The 24197-nt window shown below is 35.2% G+C and overlaps 2 protein-coding genes across 2 annotated transcripts; both read right to left on the reverse strand.

Moving 5' to 3' along the window:
• Positions 1 to 9537: 9537 nt before the first annotated feature.
• On the reverse strand, positions 9538 to 12554 carry LOC145057879 (uncharacterized). The gene is made up of 2 exons (XM_079005795.1): positions 11752 to 12554; positions 9538 to 10662 (listed from the first exon to the last, which is right to left on the reverse strand). The coding sequence occupies exons 1-2, from the start codon at positions 12391 to 12393 to the stop codon at positions 9721 to 9723; spliced, it is 1584 nt and encodes a 527-aa protein (XP_078861921.1). The 5' UTR covers positions 12394 to 12554; the 3' UTR covers positions 9538 to 9720.
• A 9238-nt stretch (positions 12555 to 21792) lies between these two features.
• On the reverse strand, positions 21793 to 23100 carry LOC145059362 (Matrixin family protein). The gene has a single exon (XM_079007218.1). It carries the CDS (start codon positions 23005 to 23007, stop codon positions 21946 to 21948), a length of 1062 nt encoding a protein of 353 aa, XP_078863344.1. The 5' UTR covers positions 23008 to 23100; the 3' UTR covers positions 21793 to 21945.
• Between the last annotated feature and the right edge of the window lie 1097 nt (positions 23101 to 24197).

The raw sequence follows: 24197 nt of genomic DNA on the forward strand, positions 1-24197 counted from the left end.
ACATAACAATTTTGAATTTTGGTATGGTGGGTACTCCGTTTGGCCCAACAATTAATGTCTGTATTGGTAGCACTTGGACTGCCCACTTAAATATTTATAATCATAACATTATAATTTTTATCACTTTGTTTTGAGTATTTCCACTAAATTTGTTAAGATGTCTTACTTAAGATCGTTTTATGTTTTGTAAGATCGTATCGTAAGATTGGATCGGGATCGAAAGATTCTATCAAAATGAATTAATTTATATTCAAATTTATATGCAATACATGGATAATGAGGTCAACTTTAACTTTTTAGCATGAATCATAACTTTTTTGCTACACACCGTAAAAATTAAAAAATAAACGTCTCAATTAGAAAAACAGATCATTTTGGTCATGTACAAATGCATAAGATCACAAAGAGATTATTACGAATGTGCTATACTTAATTTGATATTTATTCATGAAATGGTGATGTTTTACAAAACTTCTTGCAACTTAGGATGCTCGATTTTAAATTAAATAGACAAAATTTTAAGACTCGACTATATACTAAAACTAATGAGGTGAGATCGGGATCATAGTGCAATACTGCAATGTGATCGATGATCGTTTTTTACTTGTAGGATCTTAAAATCGTAAGATCTTAAGATCGAAATCAGAATTTTAACAACCTTGATTTCCACTGCTATATTTAAATACATGTTATTATTTGTATTCTAATTATTTTAAATGTTCACCTAGTTTAAAAAAAAAAAAAGAAATCCGAATACTACCTATCCTAAAGTCAAGGTGTCGCAAGTAGGCATGCAAAAACCGGTTTTTTTTTCTGAACCGGACCGGTTCGGTTCTGTTCAACATAGTCAAAATCGGTTCACCTACAAATTGGTTCAGTTCAAAAGCGGTTTCATCATATTAGCAAACATTGTGCTCCTAATTTCAAACTCATTTATTTTCGCATACATTAAAAAAATTTGGTTTAAAACTAAACAACTTGTAGGATAATAAACCCCCTATAAAAAGTAGTTTTTTTTAAAAACATCAAACATGTCCGTAACAAGTTTGTTAGTATCCCAACTTGATTCCGGATAAGTCGTAACCTTATTACGATCCGCAAGGTTGTCATGGAACATTTTTAAAGTATCTTTTTGACGTAAGGCACATTCAAACATTTTGCAAGTGGAGTTTCATCGGGTATTATTTTTCCAATTCGGACCTAAAAAGAGGGCATTCGCATCGACAAAAAATTGCATATAATTATGATATCGAGCGTTACTAGAACTAAAAATATCTTTTAGCATGTCTTTGAAACCATCTTTTATAGTTTCAATGCTAGTTAGTCCATCTTGCACAACCAAATTAATGATATGTGCAACACATCGACTATGAAAAAAAACACCATCGCAAATTGGTTTATATTTTAGTTTTAGTTGTCCAACCGCGACGGTGTTGTTTGAACCATTATCAAAAGATATAGAAAAAATCTTTCCTTCAAGTTTATAAGTTTTGATCACACAATCTAAAATTTTAAATAAATTTCTACCGGTGTGCGGGTACTCAAACAATTCAAACGTAATCGTACGCTTCATCATTACCCAATTAGTTGGATTAATCCAATGAGCGGTAACACGAAGAGCCGTCCAAATATCACAAGTTAAATTCACACCGGTTTCTAAAGATTGAAATCCTAAAATCAATTCATTTTTTGCAAGTTTCCATATTTCAATACAATCACGTCTAATAGAAGTACGACTCACATGGCAATATCGTGGTTGGAGAGTATCTTGGATGAGTGAAGTCAATCGTTTGTTGTCGAAGTGGTCAAAAGGCAAACATTCTTGAGTCACGAACTTCGCCATCCTATCCCGAACTTTACTCAAATCATAACTCCACAATGTTGCATCATTCGCCATTGTTGTTTGATTATGTCCCGACCCAAATTTCACCGCGGGGCATCTTTTTGTCATATGAGTTTTCAATGTCGAATTCCCTTCTTCATTAAAAAAAGCACCACATTTCTTGCATCGCGCTCTTTTTGTACCGTTCGACATTACACACAAATCATAGTTGCACCAAATAGCTGGATTTCTATTTGTTTCTTTGATGCTAACAACGGTAGGATTGTTTGATGAATCTCCAATACCAACGGAAGCCGAATCCATTGTTTGAATTAAGAGCGTTTTTTGAAGTAAGAGAGGTTTTTTGAGATTTGGTTAATCCAAAACATCTAATAGCTATTTATACTATCAAATATTGGGGAATATGGCCAAAAGGGACCAAAAATCGAGTGTCTAACAGCCATAAACGACTATATAGCCGTTAGAATAAGACAAAAAAACGGTAATATGCAAAACCGGATCAAAAAACCGGTTCTTATTAAACCGGTCCTAACGGTCAAAATAGCGAATTGGTTCGGTCCGGCAGTTCGGTTCATCGGGGGTTCGGTTCAAGGATGAACCGGTTCGGAGGTAAACCGGTTTCCGGTTCACTGACCGGTTCGGTTTGTGAACTGGTTTTTTTGGTCACGGCGACTCGCAAGTGGTAGCTCAATTTAATACCGGGTAGCGAGCTTAATTGTTTACATCGTGGCCAAACAAACCTCTTTTGGGCCTCTAGGGAAATCAAACCCATTTTACAAAAAATAAAATAATAAAATAAAATAAAATAAAAATCAAAAGTTTTCTTAAGCTTATTTAATATGTTCAATATATACATGTGAAAACAACATCCTCCTTAATAAATGAAGGTTTTTTTGCCCCTTGTCAATTTCTCATTAGTTTTGACACTTGTCATTTTGTGGTAATTTTGAAATAAATATTATCCACTTGTCAATTTTTGGTTTATTTTAATTTTTAATTAAAGTTCATATAGTTATATATGTAAAATATTAAATATCATATATATGATATTAAATTGTAATAAATATGTTTCTTTCTTTCTTATTTTAAAGTTGTATATTAAAAAATATTTTCTTTTAATATTTTAAGTTTAATCATTTTTTAAATCAACCCGTATAATATACGGGTCTCACACCTAGTACATATAACATAATATACCGGTAAAGATCTAATGAACATTGATCTAATTATGAGAACATCTTCAATAGTCAATAGTTAAGTTATATAAGACTTAAAACTATTGTCACATCATTATTTCAATAACTTTAACCAATAATTAAATAATTCATTCAATGATTAACCTATTTCAATAGTTTTATTTAATAAAAAATTTAACTAATTTATCTATATCTATTTAAAATACTCTATAAAACCCTTTTATTTAACGATTTTTTTAAACACACATTGTATTTTAATTTTATTTAAAATATTACAATACATTGTTTCAAAAGAAATCATCTTCATCTTCTATGTTAATAAAACAGTACCATTGTGTCCACGTGACAACTCCATAGCCCCTCCCTGCCAAATTTTCCCGCCTAAAAGTTTCAATAAGAAATACCGAATATACCCCAAACTATTTCATCGAGATTTTGGTTTTGAAACTGAAGATCAGAACAAATATGATGCTAATCTATTCTGCAAATAACGCTCAACATTCTAAACTGAAGCCGATAAATCAGTAACTTTAACGAACGAATTTGCGTATATTGTCTCTGCCATTATGTCCACCGTCTCTTTTTCTATGCTCTGTCTCTCCCCTTTTCCCTAATTCTTTGGAATTTCCAAATATGAAGTTGATATATATCAGTAATTCTTTGTATCTATTTCCATTTCCCTCATTCTTTGTATCAATTTTTCAAGAAACCCATTAAAGCCTAGATCTAAATAATGTCGATGCCACTACTGTCTTTCTCTCTCCATCCTCAGTCTATCTCTTTGTCCATCTCTTTCAGGAATTTTAGGTGTGCATTCATTTCTTACAGATGCGTGGGTCTTGAATCCTTCCATGAAGGCCATGGAAAAAGTAGTTGATTTTCAGTCTATAAAAATCATGACTGCTGCTTTTACACCTGTAAAAATCATTTGCCCATCAACTATTCAATCATTTGCTTGACTGAGTCATGGAGGTAATTTTTGATTTTTCACAGTTAATATAGTTTTAGAGATTCATATAGATGTTTAATAGGGACCGACAAATACTAAACTATGTAATAAGTAAAAAGCAATGAAATTCGTGATACTTAGATTGCATAAATTTCTTACTATTGGCAGTTAGTCTTGCATTATCATTTGCTCACCAACTATTCGATCATTTGCTTGACTGAGTCATGGAGGTAATTTTTGATTTTTCACAGTTGATATTATAGAGATTCAGATAGATGTTTAATGGAGACCGACAAATACTAAACTATGTAATAAGTACAAAGCAATGAAATCCTGGGGATGATGTTATTATTCATTTTGCCGGTTTAAAACACCAAAAGATTTTTTCTGTTGGGATTACCTTGCTTTAGTACACAACAATATGATTTTGTCATTCTTTGAATGTTTTACAAAAGACTTCATCCATGTTTTGATTTGAATTACTGGAGCACTTTGTTTTCTATGTTCTGATGCCAATGAACCATAAGGCTTAACAATATGCATTTGTTTCTGATTGGAATGGGAATTGTATCATCACAAAGACAATCTTTTTACGAAACATAGTGGAGGAGAGAATCATTGATACAGGGTACCCTAAGGTTTAGTAGACTGGAAAATTTTGAAGTATAACGTTGTACAAAACACAGTGGAAAAGAGAATTATTTTCTTTTAAATAATAGATTTTGCAGTCATCATTTTAATGTTTATCATTCTGTAAATTCAAACGTTTCCAAAAATAATTTGTAACAAGTTTTAATATTTCAAGTTTATACCTTATGCTAATTATTTCCTATGAATATTTTCAAGCACCACAAAAGCTATTTGGTATGGTTCGCTTCAACTTAATTTTATTTGATATTCATGGGTATTGCAAAATTTCCATCTTTGAGGCTTCGATTTACCTATATTTGACCATGTGTATACTTGACTTGTGTATCTATACGGTTATGCAACAAGTACAGTAAAAGTTTTAATCTATTTTATAAGTTTTTGTGAGGTGATGAAAAAAAAAAGTTTGTAATAGAAAAAATTATCAAACTGATAATATATTTTGTAGTTAGTTAAATTAGTCCATCCATTCTTATTATTTTTAGTGCATCAATTTTCATAATTTTGTATTAATCAAATAAATTTATTATAGTAATAATCTATTTTTCTAATAAATTAATGTAAAAGATCTTTTGAATAAAAATATATTCTAAATGAGTTTTATTAATAACTAAAAATCTATATCATATGATCTAATTAAAAGATCTTTTGAATAAAAATCTTTTGAATAAAAAAAATATTAATTTTATATAATCAATAATATAAAAGTCTAAAAAACCTTATATTTTATTAGTTTAATAAAATTTTATAAATATTTTACTCGTGGTTTTACGGGTTGTAACCTAGTATATTACAATATAGCATTCGAAGAAGTTAATACGAGAAGACTATTACGGAATAATCATAAAAAAGATTGAAAAAAAATATATAATTATTTTAATTTTATATTTCATAGATTAAATGTCATCAAATAGTAAGTAAATTACATGAATGGTCCCTATGGTTTAGGGTAATTTGCGCGTTTGGTTTCTAACTTATTTTTTTAACTCGGAAGGTTCCTACTGTTTATTTTTGTTAAACGCTTGTTCTTTGTTTTACCTAAAAAAACTATTTTGCCATTGATTTTTTAATTTATTTAAATAAACACACCCCCAACCCCACCCCTTCATCTTATCTTACATATTCCACAATTTTTTCCTATTTAAATAATAGTCTTTTTAAATAAGACAGAGACCAAGCGCGTAACAAAAACAAATAATAGAGATCAATCGCATAACAAAACAAATAGTAGGGACCTTCCGAGTTGATGGGGTCCAAAAACTTTCATATTTACATAAAAGGTCCAAACTCAAGATTTTTCCATGTTTTTAGTCTCTGGACCATTTGAAAGGATGATTTTACCCTTTTTTTTTTTCTATATTTATGTTAATACGTTTTTAATTTAAAAGGATAAAAAGGAACTAGTCCTACCAACCCTATCACTCCACTAGTAACGCCTCATATCTTTTTTTTTGGGTAAATTACACCGGTCGTCCCTCGTGCATATGCACAAATGCACGTTTAGTCCCTATTTTTAAAAATTAACTCGGATCGTCCCTCGCTTGTTTAAATCCTACATGCTTCATCCCTGATATACGATTTTGTTTCGATTTTAGTCCATGTCAGATCTGAAAATGACCATAATGCCCTTTTTATATTTCTTTTTCAATTAATTTAATGTTTTATTATTATTATTATTATTATTAATTATAAAAAATATATATATGGACCCACTTAATACCCAAACCCAATCCCACCCCACTCTTCCCAGATTTCTCTTCGTCATCCTCTTCTTAAATCTTGAGAAAACCTTAAAATGACTTTTTCTTAAGTCATCGTCGATGAATAATCTCTCCGACGAACCCTCTCTTTGCGTTCATCACCATCTCCAGCCTGCTGCCACCACGTTTGTCGAAAACAATCTTTGTTTTACACTCACACTACCCCTCACCACCACCCTTACATAACCCCACTCGATCTGCTCCCCTCTTCCTTTTGTTGATCCTACTCCTATCATCATCTCCAGCCATCCCTAATTGCACCTTTCATCTCCAGTTTCTAAATCTGAAATTTGAAACTCATATGGTTTTAGAAATTGAGAAAGAGAGAGTGAGACGGGAAGAAGATAAGCGGAGAAGGAGGAAGGCAGCATTAAAATTGTTGCTGCTGATGGTGGTTTAATTCACCTGATTAGGTTACTTGTTCTCAATCGATCCATGTAATCTGTGGAGAATATGTGGCTACGTTCGATTCGCCACCTGAGGTTTTAAACCACCGCATAGGGTTTCAGATCGAGATTCACCATCGTCATCGTTTACAGATCGTCACATGTGTGTTGCCGTCGCCATCGTCATCTGTGCGCTGCCTAGGGTTTCCTTTGTTCGAAAACCTAAATCTGAAGTAGTGGTCCGCTGTTTGAAACCGAAGAGGGGAAACATGAGACGAGGTAAAATAGAGATTGAAATTGGTCGGTTTCTTGGAATCAATCTCCTCTGTTTGAAACCGACGATGTCCAGGAGTTGTCGGAGCATCGAAGTCCATCGATGTGGGTGGTCTAAAGAAGAAGAAGGAGATGAGGAAATGAGTTATCAAATGTACTGACCCGTTTCTTTTTTAAATGCAATAATAATTATTTTTTATAATAAACAAATCAATGAATAATTAATAAATATAAAATAAATAAATAAGGGCAAAAAAGTCTTTTTATGTGCAGAGGGACTAAGCATGCAAGAAAAAACAAACCTAGGGACGGTCCGAGTTAATTTTTAAAAATAGGGACTAAACGTGCTTATGGGCATATGCACGAGGGACGATTGGAGTAATTTACCCTTTTTTTTCTCTCTCTCACACACACATACACACACAACTCAAAACATACACCCATACCTGTAACTCTCACTACTTCCTATAATCTCCAAATTCTAAAGAAGATGATGATGATTTCGAAGAAAACACACTTCTGCAAGACCTCGAGTATGTCTCCCAAATCAAAAGAGACTCGTTTGGCCAAAATTCCTCAAATACATAGATTATTTAGTGGATGACATAAGATAGAGACATAATGATTGGTGTTACTTGACAGAAATGAGAAAGGAAAGAGAAAGAAAGTCAAAGAGAAAGAAGGAGGTGTCTCTGATTTAACAACCCACCCAACCATCGATACCTCACTCATCACCATCTGCTGCTCCTCCCATGAGAAAACGAAGGTGTTTGTTTTAGGGCTCCAAAACTATAACTAAATTGGAATTAGGTCATTGTTACATGTGACTTCGTAGATAAAGCTCATGATGGAGTCGAAGATACCCAAAACTTCTCGCTCTGATGGAGTGATGGTTTGGCTTGCCATTACAGTATGTTTGGACCTTGAACTCCATCGTGATTTCAATCAAAACTAGATGTTGATTCCCATGGAATGATATTGGTTTCAATTTTAGGGCTTCAATGGTTTGGATAGAGTTGTTTTAAAGAATTATGTATGTATGTGTTTTTGTTGACGAGAGAGAGAGAGAGAGAGAGAGAGAGAGAGAGAGAGAGAGAGAGAGAGAGAGAGAGAGAGAGAGAGAGAGAGAGAGAGAGAGAGAGAGAGAGAGAGAGACCATTGGGGTGGGGTACGTTTATTTTTTATTTTTATTTTTATTTTTTAATTAAAAAAGTATTAAAATAAAAGAAAAAAAAACATAAAAGAAATTCAAAAAGGGTAAAAATATCATTTCAAGTTTACCAAGGACTAAAACCAAAGAAAAATTTTGATTTCGAACCTTCTATGCAAGTGAGAAAGTTTTTGGACCTCTATCGAAAGTTTTTTTAATACCACATGGACCAATTTTACAGTTTTGTCAATATTTAATATAAATAATTAAAACTAAAATATGTTCAAGAAAGTAAAATGAAATATAACTAAAATATGAAGGGATAAAATGACAAAACATAAAAGTATAACCGACAACCATGCTACGACATCCATGTTACTGCTAACTTCCATTCTTGCTTTTTCGATCAATTCCGCATTTTCGGTGGGAGCCATGGTTTTTGAAAGATCAAGAAACACAAATGTTTGATTGTGAGAGAAGAATTATATGAGATATAAGAAGACATCTTGTGGTATTTATATAGTAGGTTTATAATGATTTTTATTTAGGTAAAAAAAATGTTTGAAGCAGTAAATTGCAAATCAAATTCAATTGGTCGTTGCTCTCCGAGTCTCCGTTATATATACCACGAATCCTCCGGGTAGTGTGCATGGTGGTTTTCCATGGCCACCTTTACCATGGACCCATTTGTGCTTTGTATACTAATTGGTCTAATAAGCTTTAAAATAAGTTCCCATTTGAGATGCTCCATTTGAGAAGCTCTCACAATAGCTAATAAATCCTTACATATCTTGTTAAAGTTATGTATTATTATGCGAAAACGAGTGGTTTGATGTTAAAGTTTCACTCAAGCACCATAATGGTGGCAATGGGCCAACTTTTAATATAAAAATTATTATATATAAATGCGATTACATTTTACCAAATCTCCAACACTGCTCCAAAGTCATAACTCCTTTTTTTTTTTTTTTATCACGCGAGTTACTCCATTTTGGAAAAGAATAGTAGTAATCCTCCAAATATGGAGTTATACCATTCATTACTCCAAAAAGTTCAACTTCTACTTGTCAATTTTAATCCCTCTGCACATTTTAGGTTTATCAATTTCCACTTTGTTTTAATCAACTAACTGTAATTTAAATGATACTAACTAATCATAAATATAAAATCAAATTCATATAAATTTTAGAAAACATAAAAGAGAAATTAAATATTCTCCTACATTTTATTCCTACTCATCCTTCTACCGTATCAAATGGTGACAACTGACAAGTGGATTAAATTAGTATTAACAATTACGATGTATCCAGATTTAGAACTAAAAATTATACCTTCACTGCAAACAATTCCATTCATTATATTTATTGCTTAGGGGAAACAATAATATAGCAAGTAGCAAACTAAAAAAAGAAAGAAAGTCTTACCTCTCTATATCTAGATTTAGAAGTAAAAATCTTGAGACTAAGATTTACCTGCTACTTGACACTTGACACCAATATCAGCAGAAGCAACTAACTACTGAGGTCCAGCAGGTTGAGGAGGTTCTTCTGATACAGCATTAGCATTAGCATTAGCATTTTGGGTGGCAAATTGAAGAGGGGCATCAGCAAGCTGTGGGTTAGGGTTCTGGGGTGCCACATAAGAAGTCATCTGGATCTGATCAGAAGGTGGTGCACCAACACCAGCATAAGCTGGCTGAGCCTGTGCCAGTGCCTGTGAAAGAGGGTTAGGAGGGTAAAGAGCCTGAACCGCAGTGGGACCATACATAGCCTGGTGTCCTTGGAACCTTTTCAGTTTTGCAATGTGTTTCTTACCACCAACATGCCGCTCAAACACTTCCTGTGTATCACACTTTACATTACACAAGTCACACATCAACGGTATCACCACTTTCGGCTTTCCTACCCCTTGCTGTCTCTGCCTCTTACCACCGCGACCACCGCCACTTTTCACCTTCCGTTTCAACCCCCCGGGCTTCTTCTCCCGCTCATCGTCTGCTTTCGTTGCAGCTTCATTCTCCTTCATCTCCACTTTTTCTGTTTGTTCAACACCAACACCAACACCAACGGGTCCGTATGCACCTTTCATTTGGAGATTCTTTTGGTGGCGTTTCCCGCTCTTGTGTGTCTCCAGGATTTCCTTACTCGTGCAGTCAACCCTACACAATTCACACCATGCAATCTTCAACGAAGCTTCTCCTTCGCCTTCCGACGCTTTTTCACCCTCCACAGGGTGAGAAGATGGTGGTGGGAATGGCTGGTCATGCCTGCCAATGCCTCCCCTACCCCTACCCCTTCCACGACCACCACCACCACGTCCCCTTCCGCTTCCTTGAAAAGGTGGAGGACCATAGCCGCTAATGTTTGGCGGCCGGAAGCCACGCCCGCCGCCTCTAAACGGACCTCCACCTCTTCTACCGCCACCCCTGTAGAAAGGAGGAGGAGGATGATCACCAACCTGAAAATTAGAGAGATGAGATTCTTTTAAAAGAGAGCACGTACAAAATGCAAGACAATAAATTATATACCCCACATATGATTATTAATTTCATGGAATAAACTAGGTCAGTTATGTTGAGTTGATTGAAAGTTGAAAGTAAATATTTCAAGAAACATCCTATTCCTAGCACATAATGGAGAGATGATAATGATGGAGGTTTAAGTTGTAATTTGTAAAGTATGAGTATGAGCCATGAGCCATCACATAGGTTTTGAGAATCACATATGACCAGCTTGAGCAATGAGCAGTGTTTTCTTCAATAGAGTTATGGGAAAAAGAAAACACGTCTCAATGTGCATGCATACTGATGCAACTGTCTGTTGTCCATCAGTCCGATTCTCCAGCATCATGCCAACCTACTTGATGTTTTGGAACAACAGCTTCCTCTTCTCAATTTCCTATATATATACATTATATGCGTTTGTTACCTTTGAACAAATATATTCATTCCATTTCCTCCTCAGTGTAACTATCTTGTTGCACTTAGCTGCCCAGAAAGAGACTAACAGTGGAAGAACCAACCGGAGTCCCACATCACATCCTCAGATGCATCATTTGTCAGCATGGAACCTTAAACTTTGCTCTCCAATCCATATATAACTCTATAACAAAAACCTCAACAGTTGAGTTACGCAAGTCCAAACAGAGCATAAAAAACTCATTCAAATTGCTTTTAGAAGCATCTCTCAATATTCTAAAATCTAAAGGCTCCGGTTATTAGACAAAGAAATCATCATTAAATTCCAGTTACATGCTACACAGATTGAATGTACCTAACTATCACTCGATTAGCTAAATTTCTTTATCAATTATCATTAAGGCAAGGTCTTGTTTATGTGTGTGAAGTGCAACCTCGTAGTAGTCTACAAGCACCCAGAATTGCCAGTGTAATATCTTCATTTAAATGGAAGAACTACTGCCACTACAGACGCCATAAAAGCCAATGCCCAAGAGAATAATCATGAATGAAGATAACCAAACAGAACAATATATCAAAGTTTTGTTTCAAAATCCTCAACATTTTTGAACATGAGGTAACATACATACCGGAGGACGGAAATGCCCCTGACCGTAATGTCCCCCACCGGCCATTGGGGGAGGAGGGGCATACCCTCCTCCACTTGCTCTCTCAGCAGCACCCATGGTACCAGCAAACTGCGTCAGCTGCGACAAGGCTGCCACAGCAGCGGCAGCAGCAGCATTAAGACCTGGAGGAACAGGGTAGCCTTGCGTCCCACCCAAATTTACCTGATTACCCGGATGAACATAAGGATCCTGCACTTGCCCTGGCCCTAATGATCCAGATACCGACCCAGCATTTTGTTGTTGCTCACTCGGCACAGCCGTAGCCACCAACGTCTCTGGATGCGTATACGGATGATGTTGCTGATACGCATTCGGATAATAATTCTGGTAATAAGAAGCATCGTATTGCTGTTGTTGTTGTGACGGGTCTTGGTAATTATAATTATAATAATACGATTGATCGTAAGCCTGCGATGGATCATATAATTGTTGAACCTGCGATTGATCGTAGGCCGGTGGCTGTTGTTGCACGGCAGCAGCAGCGGCGGCAGCAGCGGCAGATTCTTGTTGTTGTTTCTGTTGTTGAGCTTGGTGTTCCTGAAACTGTTTTTGTAGCTGTTCAAGCTCTTGGCGTTGTGCATCAGGGAGCTTTGACAAATCCATTGATACAAATCACTGGAAAAAAAATGAAAAATAAATCTAGGGTTTTGTATCTGGCGTTGGGCGACGGGGATTATGAGGTAATGGATGGAAGAGCGTGAAGAGGATGCTCCAATTTTAGCAATTTTTTTGTCCCCCTCCAGATTGTCTCCTTGTCAGTTGTGAGGGGACTGGAAATTAAAACAAACTGTATTCAAAATCTGTTTTACGGGTCCAGATCCAGCCTATTAGCTCAGTGCAAAGAGTGGATCAAGCCTGGCCTAGAGCATAGAGGGCCTGGACAACCACTTGGGCCCCTAACTTGATGTAAGTATGAGTTTAAAATAAGACCACATCCATGAGTAGGCATGCAAAAATCGGTTTTTTTTTTGAACCGGACCGGTTCGGTTCCGGTCAACGTAATCAAAACCGGTTCACCCCCAAGCCGGTTCGGTTCAAAACCAGTTCAACCCCAAAAATATCTGAACATATGTAAACCGGTTCGGTTTAATAGAAACCGGTTCAAATATTCCGGTTCAAAACCGGTTCGACGCAAATAAGCTTTTCTAATTTTTATTTTTTTTGTTTTTGGGCTAATAAGTGTAAAATAGGAATGGGTTTTTGTTTGTTTAGATTATATTGCACTAGAGTGTTATAAACCAAAAAAAAAATTTGTCTTCACAGTAGGTGGATTGGGGAATTGGGGGATTGGGAAGGCTTATAAGCCTTACATATATACACACATACTGCACGTCCATATGGACCATTTTGCCATAAGGTTTTTTTTTTTTTCTTGTTTAATAATATACATATGTTTTCATGTATTAACTTTTTTTTTGGTTTTAAATTTTATGTTTGTGTATATGTAGAAAAACATAATGTATGTAAAAAATTGTTCAACTTGAATCAACACATTTTTTGGAGCAATTTTCAAACTTTTTATTCATTTTTTTTTGTTTTTTATATTGGAAATACATAATACAACTTCAAACATAAAAACACAAAACATCCAAATTGTCAAACTAATACATCTTCAAACATAAAAACACAAAACATCCAAAAAAAAAATTTTTGTTTTTTTATTCGTTATCCGCCGTGTCGTTGCGTAATCCTCTCTCATACTCGATCTCTTCTAGGGTGAGTGGCACCGACATTCCCATCGCTACTTCTTCCTCATGTACTCGTGCTTCGGCATGCAACGATGTGCCTTCTAGTACTTCAATGTCTTGTATCCTTTCCACGCCGTCAAGGTAGCATTTCAAGCAAATGCACACTTCCACCGACAAAGGGGTTAGTTTTGTTCTTCTTGGTGATATTACCCTGCCACTAACAGAAAAAGTCGATTCCGAAGCTACCGTAGAAGCTTGGGAGCTTAGTAGATCACGGGTCATAGCGGCTAGAATCGGAAATTGGGTTTCCTTTCCTTTCCACCAAGCCAAGATATCAAAATTTTCAAACTCTTGAATACTCATTTGAGACAAGAAATTGGAACCAATGTACCTCCCGAGCTCGCTACTTGGGGTGTTAGACCGAGCTCGTTTGGAATTTTCATTCCTCAAAGTATTATAAAGCCTAATTGTTTCGTTATTTTGGTGAGAAGTGAATCCCGATGCCCCCGTATTTTGCATCATGTCATGAATGCTTGTTGAACCATATTTTGTTAAATAAACTTCAAACAAATTTTGAAAAACTTTGTTAAATTTTGAAACTTCCTTTGATGCATAATCCATGTCATCATCCATTAAACCCAAATCGTAACAAATATTTTCAATTAAAGTCTCAACCCCCCCCCCCCCCCCCCCAACATTTAGAGTCGGCGGAACAAGTAATAATGGGAGACATTTCTTGAAAATATTTTTTTAACTTTGCTTTCATCGGTTTCATCATATTAGCAAACATTGTGCTCCTCATTTCAAACTCATTTATTTTCGCACACATTAAAAAAATTTGGTTTAAAACCAAACAACTTGTAAGATAATAAACACCCGATAAAAAGTAGTTGTTTTTTTAAAAAAACATCAAGCATGTCCATAACAAGTTTGATAGTATCCCAACTTGATTCCGGATAAGCCGTAACCTTATTACGGTCCGCAAGATTGTCATGGAACATTTTTAAAGTATCTTTTTGACGTAAGACACATCCAAACATTTTGCAAGTGGAGTTCCATCGGGTATTATTTTCCCAATTCGGACCTAAAAAGAGGGCATTCGCATCGACACAAAATTGCATATAATTATGATATCGAGCGTTACTAGAACTAAAAATATCTTTTAGCATGTCTTTGAAACCATCTTTTATAGTTTCAATGCTAGTTAGTCCATCTTGCACAACCAAATTAATGATATGTGTAACACATCGACTATGAAAAAAAACATCATCGCAAATTGGTTTATATTTTAGTTTTAGTTGTCCAACCGCAACGGTGTTGTTTGAAGCATTATCAAAAGATATAGAAAAAATCTTTCCTTCAAATTTATAAGTTTTGATCACACAATCTAAAATTTTAAATAAATTTCTACCCTCAAACAATTCAAACGTAATCGTACGCTTCATCATTACTCAATTAGTTGGATTAATCCAATGAGCGGTAACACAAAGGTACGCATCCGGTGAACCGTGAGGAGCCGTCCAAACATCACAAGTTAAATTCACACCGGTTTCTAAAGATTGAAATCCTAAAATCAATTCATTTTTTGCAAGTTTCCACATTTCAATACAATCACGTCTAATAGAAGTACGACTCACATGACAATATCGTGGTTGGAGAGTATCTTGGATGAGTGAAGTCAATCGTTTGTTGTTGAAGTGGTCAAAAGGCAAACATTCTTGAATCACGAACTTCGCTATCCTATCCCGAACTTTACTCAAATCATAACTCTACAATGTTGCATCATTCGCCATTGTTGTTTGATTATGTCCCGACCTAAATTTCACCGCGGGGCATCTTTTTGTCATATGAGTTTTCAATGTCGAATTCCCTTCTTCATTAAAAAAAACACCACATTTCTTGCATCGCACTCTTTTTGTACCGTTCGACATTACACACAAATCATAGTTGCACCAAATAGCCGGATTTCTATTTGTTTCTTTGATGCTAACAACGGTAGGATTGTTTGATGAATCTCCAATATCAACGGAAGCCGAATCCATTGTTTGAATTAAGAACGTTTTTTGAAGTAAGAGAGGTTTTTTGAGGTTTGGTTAACCCAAAACATCTAATAGCTATTTATACTATCAAATATTGGGGAATATGACCAAAAGGGACCAAAAATCGAGTGTCTGACAGCCATAAACGACTATATAGCCGTTAGAATAAGACAAAAAAACGGTCATATGCAAAACCGGATCAAAAAACCGGTTCGAAACCGGTCCTAACGGTCAAAATAGCGAATTGGTTCGGTCCGGCAGTTCGGTTCATCGGGGGTTCGGTTCAAGGCTGAACCGGTTCGGAGGTAAACCGGTTTCCAGTTCACTGACCGGTTCGGTTTGTGAACCGGTTTTTTTGGTCACGTCTACCCATGAGCATTCCGGTTATTCTTTGTTTTCATCATGGTGCGGGTTTCAGTCATCGGGATTTGAGCAACTCCCATTCCAACGTTCTGACATGTTGGACCTCGTTCAATTTTGAAAACTACACCACTCCTTGTGATGGTTAACGCATTCTATTCTATATACCCAATCAGACGTTCAATGTACCGAGACGAGAATATAGATAAGAAAGATTTAGACGCAAAATCCTCCTTATTACTCCAAAAAGTTATATGTCAGCTCTAATACCGTAATTAAACGTACGTTTAGAAATCTGAACACATAAAATTTCCTAATATTAGGTTGGCGACAGACCTTAAATCTAATAATAGCAACCTAGAAGGCAATCTAAGGCATGGTATATTAATATTCATTTGACACATAAAAGCGAATTAGGCATCTAATCCTAAAATAAACTAGTGCATGTTATAGCAAATAAGGTATTTAACATAAATTCTGATATATATATATATATATATATATATATATATATATATATATATATATATATATCATAATTTATGTTAAATACCTTATTTGCTATAACATGCACTAGTTTATATATCTCGCCTGATGAACCGTTAAAAATTGACTACACAGCTAGCTAGGGGCTTCTGTGATAATCCGAAAAATTTTCCGTCACGGTATCCCGTTCTCGTCAATAAAACTGTTTGTCTTGCAATTTTTCCGTTAACATTTTGGATTAGGTCATTTAATTTAAGACTTTTATTATGACCTCGTGAGTATCCAAACCCGTTAGAAAAACGTGAAAACGCCCCAAATTATTATTTGGAAAAATTTTAGTTTTATTTCGCCGGGTTACAAACAATTAAATCGGGTACGACCAAAAGCCTCGTTTAACGTTAGTATCGGGTAGATTTCCACCGGGCCACAAACTCAAGCATTATATAAAGGATGAGTGAACTTCAATTTAGCTTTTTACCACCACCTCACAACTTTCTCTCTCTACTCTCTCTCTCTCTCTAAAACTCGAGTTTGAGCCAAAATCATCCATTTCAAGCTCCAAATTGGTAAGTAATCTATCCTAGCATGTCTCTAAGCTTGTTTAGCATGCAAATCTATGTTTAAACTACCCAAAACCATCAAAAACTTGTGTTTACGGTTTAGGAACATCTCCAAAACCGTAAACTCCCTTAAAGGGGTTTTGAATCCCCAAAACCCTTCCAACCCCCTTCTAGTGCGTAGATATGGCTTAAGGACTTGCATGTACAAGAACATGCTTGGACCGTAAACCCTCATTCATAGACCATAAACTCCTTTTAAGGTGTTAAGATGCCCCTTAAACACCTCCTAAGCCTTAGAATAAAGTCTAGAACAAACCACCATTGTGTTAGGGGCCTTAATCATCAAGAAAAACACTCCCTTAGGAGTTCACGGCCGTAAACCCCCCCAAGGAAAGGTTCCTGGGCCGTAAAATCCTATAACTTGGTCAAATGGTGCCTTAACTTCATCCTATGACTTGTAAAATGAGTTAGAATCACATGTGATTAACCTAGAACCACCAAAACACAATAAGAATGGGTACATGAGAGTTTACAGCCGTAAACCCCTAGTTTATTGCCGTAAACTCCTCAAATGGTCCATAAGTTGATCTAGTCCCCTTCCATAGCCTTAGAACTAAACCTAGCACCATCCCTCAAGAGCTATAAGGCCATTAAGCACCCAAGAACACCACCCATGAGTTTATGGCCGTAAACTCATGGGGATATGGTCATTAGGGCCGTAAACTCCCTTAGGAGTTTACTCTTGAAGAGCAAACTCCATATCTAGGCCATACACATTCAAAGATGCCACTCGGGTCACTCCAAACACTTGAATTGAAGTGTTTTCGCGTCTCGAAGTGTTTATTCATATTTGATTAGTGGTTCAACGTATAATTAGATACAAATGTGTATCTCTTCATATTACATAGGAACCTCGCGCGTTTTCAAGCCCCGAACTGACGTTTAGCATCCAAAGCGACACATTCCTCGATTGGTGAGTTCATACCCCTACTCCTTTTTCCGTGTTTTTCAAATTTTTTCAGGGGGGGGGGGGATACAAGCAAAAGTACAAGGAAATCTTGTACTCAAACTTATTATTTCAGTTCAAATGTTCATATTCTGTATGTTTTTAATATCGAAAACCGTATTAACCAATAGTTCGAATTGTAGAGTTAGCTTTCAGATTAATTGTAAATCTCTTTATAAAATGTTATGATTTATGTTATATTTTATATTTTACGAAGGATTCATGCTAATCATAAATTAGGATTATTACTAATAAGATACGCCCTCGGATAGTAACAGAACCACGAAAGTACAGCCAGTGCACGCTTTTGGATGGCACATAACTTCGAAATTACAGCTAGTGTACGTCTTTGAGTGCCACTAGAGTTTCGGAAATAATTCGAAAGTACGACTTTGGATATCGACAGAGTTTCGAATATATACACCTTTGGATGTCGACAGAGCTTCGGAAATACGTCTAAAGTACGCCTTTGGAAGTCACCAGAACATCGAATATACAGCTAATGTACGTCTTTGAGTGTCTCCAAAGATTCAAAATTACGGGTAAGTAAAGTAGATATTCGACATTCAAGTGTAGGATAACCAGGCTATCAGAATACCTAACTAATACTACAAGTATGGTAGATACTAGTACATTGCATTCCGAACCAAGAACTAACCACGACTTTTAGGAAAACAAGGGTTTTTCATGGGATAACATAACTGCTCTTAACCAAATTGTGTAACAAATGGGTAACTAAACTTTACTTATAAGAAAATATGGGATTTTCTTGGATAACGAATTTTTCAGAAAAACCAAAGGAAACTTGTTCTTTTACGAAAATAAACCGCTTATGAACTCACCAGCTTTATGCTGATTTTCAAACTACTTGTATTCTCAGGTTCACATTAGACAGGTACTCCGCGATCTTTTGGAGAAGATGGAGCGTGTAGAAGACACGTCTTAGCTTTTTTTCATATGATATATATATATATATATATATATATATATATATATATATATATATAACACTTGTAACACTTTGTTTTTAGACAATGTAAATATTTCTATGTAATGTAATGGTTGTGTTTACTACGCTTACTATGTACATTGGTTGCGATACTACATGACGTCCTCCGCCCCGGAACGTTTCCGCCTTCGGTTTCGGGGTGTGACAGCTTCCTTTACCGATGTAAGTTGTAAAGGCTTATGGGCCGTCAGAGTATTTGATGATTATGGTTTTGCAATTCATCTGCGTCTGTGAGTAATGATCTCACACTAGCAACGTAATTCACAAGGCCGTCTAGAATGATCAAGTGTTGTCACCTACTTTGTGGGGTGACTAGACACACCGTTAATAGTTGCCTGATCGGGACCCACCATTTCTAATCATCCCATACGAAGCTACCATACATCGACACCTGATAGTTTCATGGAACAGAACTTTACTCCCCATTCCTAGGTGCACATTCTCATAATGAGACTACCTAATATCAAACTCAATTGAGCTAGGTATCTTCCATAAGTCTAAGTTTATCCCTAGACTAGATTATAGTGTTTGTAACCAACCTTAATATCATCTCTATTCTTGGGTGACACTAACCTAATTCTAGTGTGTTTATAATCCATACAGAGCATTATGTATAATTATTCTTTTATCTTCTTAGCAATGTAACTTTTAATACTATTATATGATGTTATCTATTTAATCCTAACATTAAATAGAACCATATCTCGTTCGCACATAGCACAGTATATATCCTAACATATAATCTAGACAATAAGTACATAATTAACATACGACTTCTAGAAGATATTTAATATTTTAATTAATACTCATTAAATCATATTCATGAAAGGGACTATACACTCACTTGACAAAGTGTTTAGCGATTGGTGAATTGGGTAGAGCTTCGCCTTATATATCTTTCCAACAGACTTAGATGTACATAGCGCTAAGTCTTAGTCTAATTTAATACTTCATGGAGCTATTATTTTACGGATTTGGATTTCTTAACAATCCCAAAGTCTACTTCAAGATCTAAATAATGAATAACCATGTAAGATTATATCGGAGGCAGGGTCCGTTTGGTATTAAAGTATATTGTTTGGAAATCTCACTTTAAATACCTCACTAAATCCAACCTAGACATCACTCTCAAAAGTATATCAATCAGTATAACGACATGGAATTATTGATATATCTTATTTATAGGTTCATAATAACAATTTATGATCATAAATATATGTTACACTGAAAACGATATAATGTAGCTTAACTTACAGATGATTTAGCGAAAAGTTGGTAATTATGCGAGCAGAATTTTAATCCAGGAGCTTTTATTCACCGGCTATCTGACACTGCAGGGCTTCTGCTTGATAGTTACTACTACTTCATAGATCGCAGGGCTTCGTCGAAGCCTAAAAATCGAAGGAAATCGAGAGAGAAAGTGTGGGTAGTGTGAAAGAGAATGCAACAAATATATATATATATATATATATATATATATATATATATATATATTATATATATATATATATATATATATATATATATATATAGCCCATATGTGTGTCACACACTCTAGCCATGCCAATCCTCTCGTTTTGCGACACGTATTAGGTCCAAATTTGTCCGCTTCCTTATTTCAGCAGCCTACTGCGCGTCGTGCCCCTCGTGTGTACGTGTGTGGATTTTTGATTTTTCAAAAATTGATATCTTCTTCATACGAACTCCATTTTCGACGTTTTTTTTATATCAATGCATAGCTAACGATGAGATCTACAACTTTTATTTAGACTCATCGCCTAATTTTGAATTTACTTTTAAAGATATATTTTTTTTCAGACTTAGACTGTTAAAGTCTGTTAAAATTTTATAACTTTCTCATATGATATTTGTTTTCAACTGTCTTTATATCGATGGAACCATATGAATGAGATCTTCAACTATCGTTTAGATTGTTTTTTCCTAACAATCAACCGATCTCTATTTCGGTTTATGCCTCATATACTACTGCGCTGAAACTTAGAAAAATCACAATTTCTTCTTTCGAAGTCAGATTTAGGTGTTCTTTACATGCACACTCTCGGCCTCTTAGGCTAAAAAACAATTTATCAAAAATTCACTTTTTACGATACACAAAGTCGTGCTGGTTTAATCGCGAAACTTCGAAGAAGCATAACATCTTCATATGAAGTCGGATTTGAACGTTCTTTATATATATAAAATCCTTGTCACATACATTATAACTTTGGTTGAGGTAATTTATCCTAAATAATCTTCTATCAAAAGTCATTTGTATGCTTATTATCTATAAATGGACAAACCCGAATATACGGGCGTTACATAAACTCACTTGAAAACACATATATATGATCAATGAGAATGTTTGAATGAATTACTTAGTTGAGTTGGTTTGTCATACATCAGATATAATGATATACACATAATAATAGTTAATTGTGTGATCTATGTGTAATCTATAGATTTTGTATATACATCATTTTAAATTTAGTTATCTAAAATAAAAATTGCAACTTTGAGGAGACAAGATAAACATTACTTTATTTGTTTGATGACGTGCATAAATATTTATCACGTTTTATTAAATAGTATTCGATAAAATAAAATACGAACCTATTGTAAACAACATTAATATCATCATTATTTTTAGGTTTTGTAATTCATTAGTGATGTTTCTTGTTTTAAGCATTAACATTATGTTTTTTCCGCAAATATTATAACTTGTTTCTCCCATGTTAGATATGGACGGCTAAAGATAATATTTACCTTTATGTTATTTTTATAAAACAAACATTCATATAGTGTTAACATAAAAATTGACAAAAAAAACATTTTAATTTTATGAGACGAAAACGTATTATCAAAAGCAATTCAAAATCTGTAACTTTTTACATTAAAAATAAAAAACAATCAAAAGTATGAGGACTTGAGAAAGCCCGTTCTAGAAAAATTGATAAAATATTTAAAAAATTATACTAAATTACAAAAAATAAAAAATAAGACAAATGTGTCACCATAAACACCCTACAAGTACCATCAAGTAAGTCGACCATTTAATTGAGCTTGTAATCACCCAACCCGAAGAAAGATCGGATTCCATCAATGAACTATATCTAAAATTCGGGTTTGACCCGTATAGCGCCTGGACCCCTTCCACGTCATCAATCTTAAGGTCCACCTTCTTAGTTCTCGGACTCAAGCTCGGGTACATGATAGCGTCTTTGACCGAAGTGTGGGCCAATCCGAGTATGTGCCCAATTTCATGCGTTGCAACTGATTCTAAATCAACGGCCACCTTTGATTTAGTTGATTTAAAATCAACGGCCCATGTCTCAGCTTCATCTAAATGGAGCCGACCGTTTTCCGGCGAAAAAGCGTGAGCCAACACTCCTAAAACACCGTCGAACGGCTCTCCGTCGCCATGATCACCTTTGTAAAATCCGATTTTTATGTCTGCCGACGAGTAATCGTCCGCTTCCGTAAAGTTCACCGGTATCACAGACGACCACCGTGAGAACGAACGCCGAAAAGCATCTTGCACGTCGGAGGAACTAAGGTAATCGATCATATGATTACGGGAAAAAGCGTATGTTAGCGACACCTGAGCTGATCTCCCCCACCGCGGCTCACCGTAAAAATACGCATAGTGTTTAGTGACGTGGATTTTGTCCGTCGACCCTTTCCTTACATCACTTACGCCGCAGCGCGGCGACATGATCTGTGTCACAGTCCCGGCGTCGAGCTTTCCAGTCACCATCAATCCGAGGTTCCTCTGGTAGTTAACGACGGCGGATTCGAAACTATCATCGAATATGTCTGTGAAGTTATCTACGACGTTGTCTGGGATTTGGAGGTATCCAAATCGATGGAAGTACTTCTTGAGCTCAGACATGCCGGAGAAGTTGGCACCCTTGCCGGCGTCGATGAAGTTAACGAAGTTGTTCCAGGTAGCGTTCGGAGAGAGGTCAGCGGGGAACAGAGTGCCGGGAAGGGTTCTGGCGGGAAAGAGAGAAGGCATGAGACAGAGGAAGAAGATGGAGGTTAAGGAGTTATAACTGAAAAACTGGAACATGTTTTGGTTAGTTGTAGTACGATTTCTAAAGTGTTTTGATTTAGTACAATTTGTGTATTAACACCAAAAATCAAACTATTTATATTGAGCATAATACTCTTTAATATTTATTTATATATATGTATGTGTGTGTGTGAAATATCTTAAAAAACAAAAATAGATAAGAAAGATATACAAGGAAGATGGGACTTGGGATTTAGAGAAATGGAAGAATCTTTGGACCAAAGTGCGAGTCTTTTTTTCTTTCTGATTATGACTAGTTTTTGATAGAGATGTTCTAAGGTGGGTGAACCACTGGGTTGGGGTTCTATTCCTTTTCATTTAATTTATTTTTATATGTTTAATTCACTTAAATAATTTAGTAATAGTACTCTTTTTGTTCTAATGGCGTCATTTTCGTTAAATTTTTTAAGCAAATGGTCAATTTAAGGATAAGGAGACGAATGAAAAGGAAATAACAGATTATAACATCAATTCAGTGAGAGAATCTAAAACATTGTTTCGTTGTCTTATTGAATCATTGGAAGTCGATGTACTCTTGTGGTGATGTTAAGATAAGAATGCGATATAACTAATAAAACAGTCCTCTCTATTAAAAGTTAAAACTGTGCATCATATTCTTTTTTTTTTTTCTCTTAAGGAAATAATTACAAAGACATAAGGGGTAAAATTGAAATTTACCTTCAAGATGTTTGATCGTAGAACCGGTTTGTGGACAAGCGTCAAGAAATAGTGTTTACCTTTTTTTTTAGTGAATCACTGAATAGTCAATCACTTATTCCTTCAAACATTTTTATATTAAATAACCAATTTCCCACTTAAATGGACATTACATGTTTAATATTACTACTCATATATATGTCTTAACTCTGAAGTATGGAAAATTCTTAATTATTCAACACATACTGATCTAACCATTATTAGCAACTGCTAAATGTGTGATTGATGTATCTGTTTTTATATTTGGGCATGCTATTTGTTATGTATCATGCAGATGATAATAAAAGAATAAAAGGCTGAAAAGGATTTATTTGATTATGGTTAATTTCAAAGAAAAAATAGAAATAGGGGTGATGATTTTAAGGTTGAAAATGGAAGGTGTTAAACCACAAATCCTAGTGGTTTTTCAGTTGAGAAATTTTCTTGTTTGTTGACCTACAATTAGGTAAAATTACCATCAAACCCCTATA

The sequence above is a fragment of the Lactuca serriola genome, chromosome 6 (assembly GCF_051521515.1).
Source record: "Lactuca serriola cultivar US96UC23 chromosome 6, Lser_US96UC23_V15, whole genome shotgun sequence".
NCBI classification, from domain to species: domain Eukaryota; kingdom Viridiplantae; phylum Streptophyta; class Magnoliopsida; order Asterales; family Asteraceae; genus Lactuca; species Lactuca serriola.

Excerpts from the sequence above, each read along its gene's own strand:
- LOC145057879 (XM_079005795.1), bottom strand. The coding sequence starts at position 12,393 with ATGGATTTGTCAAAGCTCCCTGATGCACAACGCCAAGAGCTTGAACAG. Across the intron at positions 10,663-11,751 it reads AGGGGCATTTCCGTCCTCCG|GTTGGTGATCATCCTCCTCC; the intron begins GTATGTATGTTA and ends TCTAATTTTCAG.
- LOC145059362 (XM_079007218.1), bottom strand. The coding sequence starts at position 23,007 with ATGTTCCAGTTTTTCAGTTATAACTCCTTAACCTCCATCTTCTTCCTC.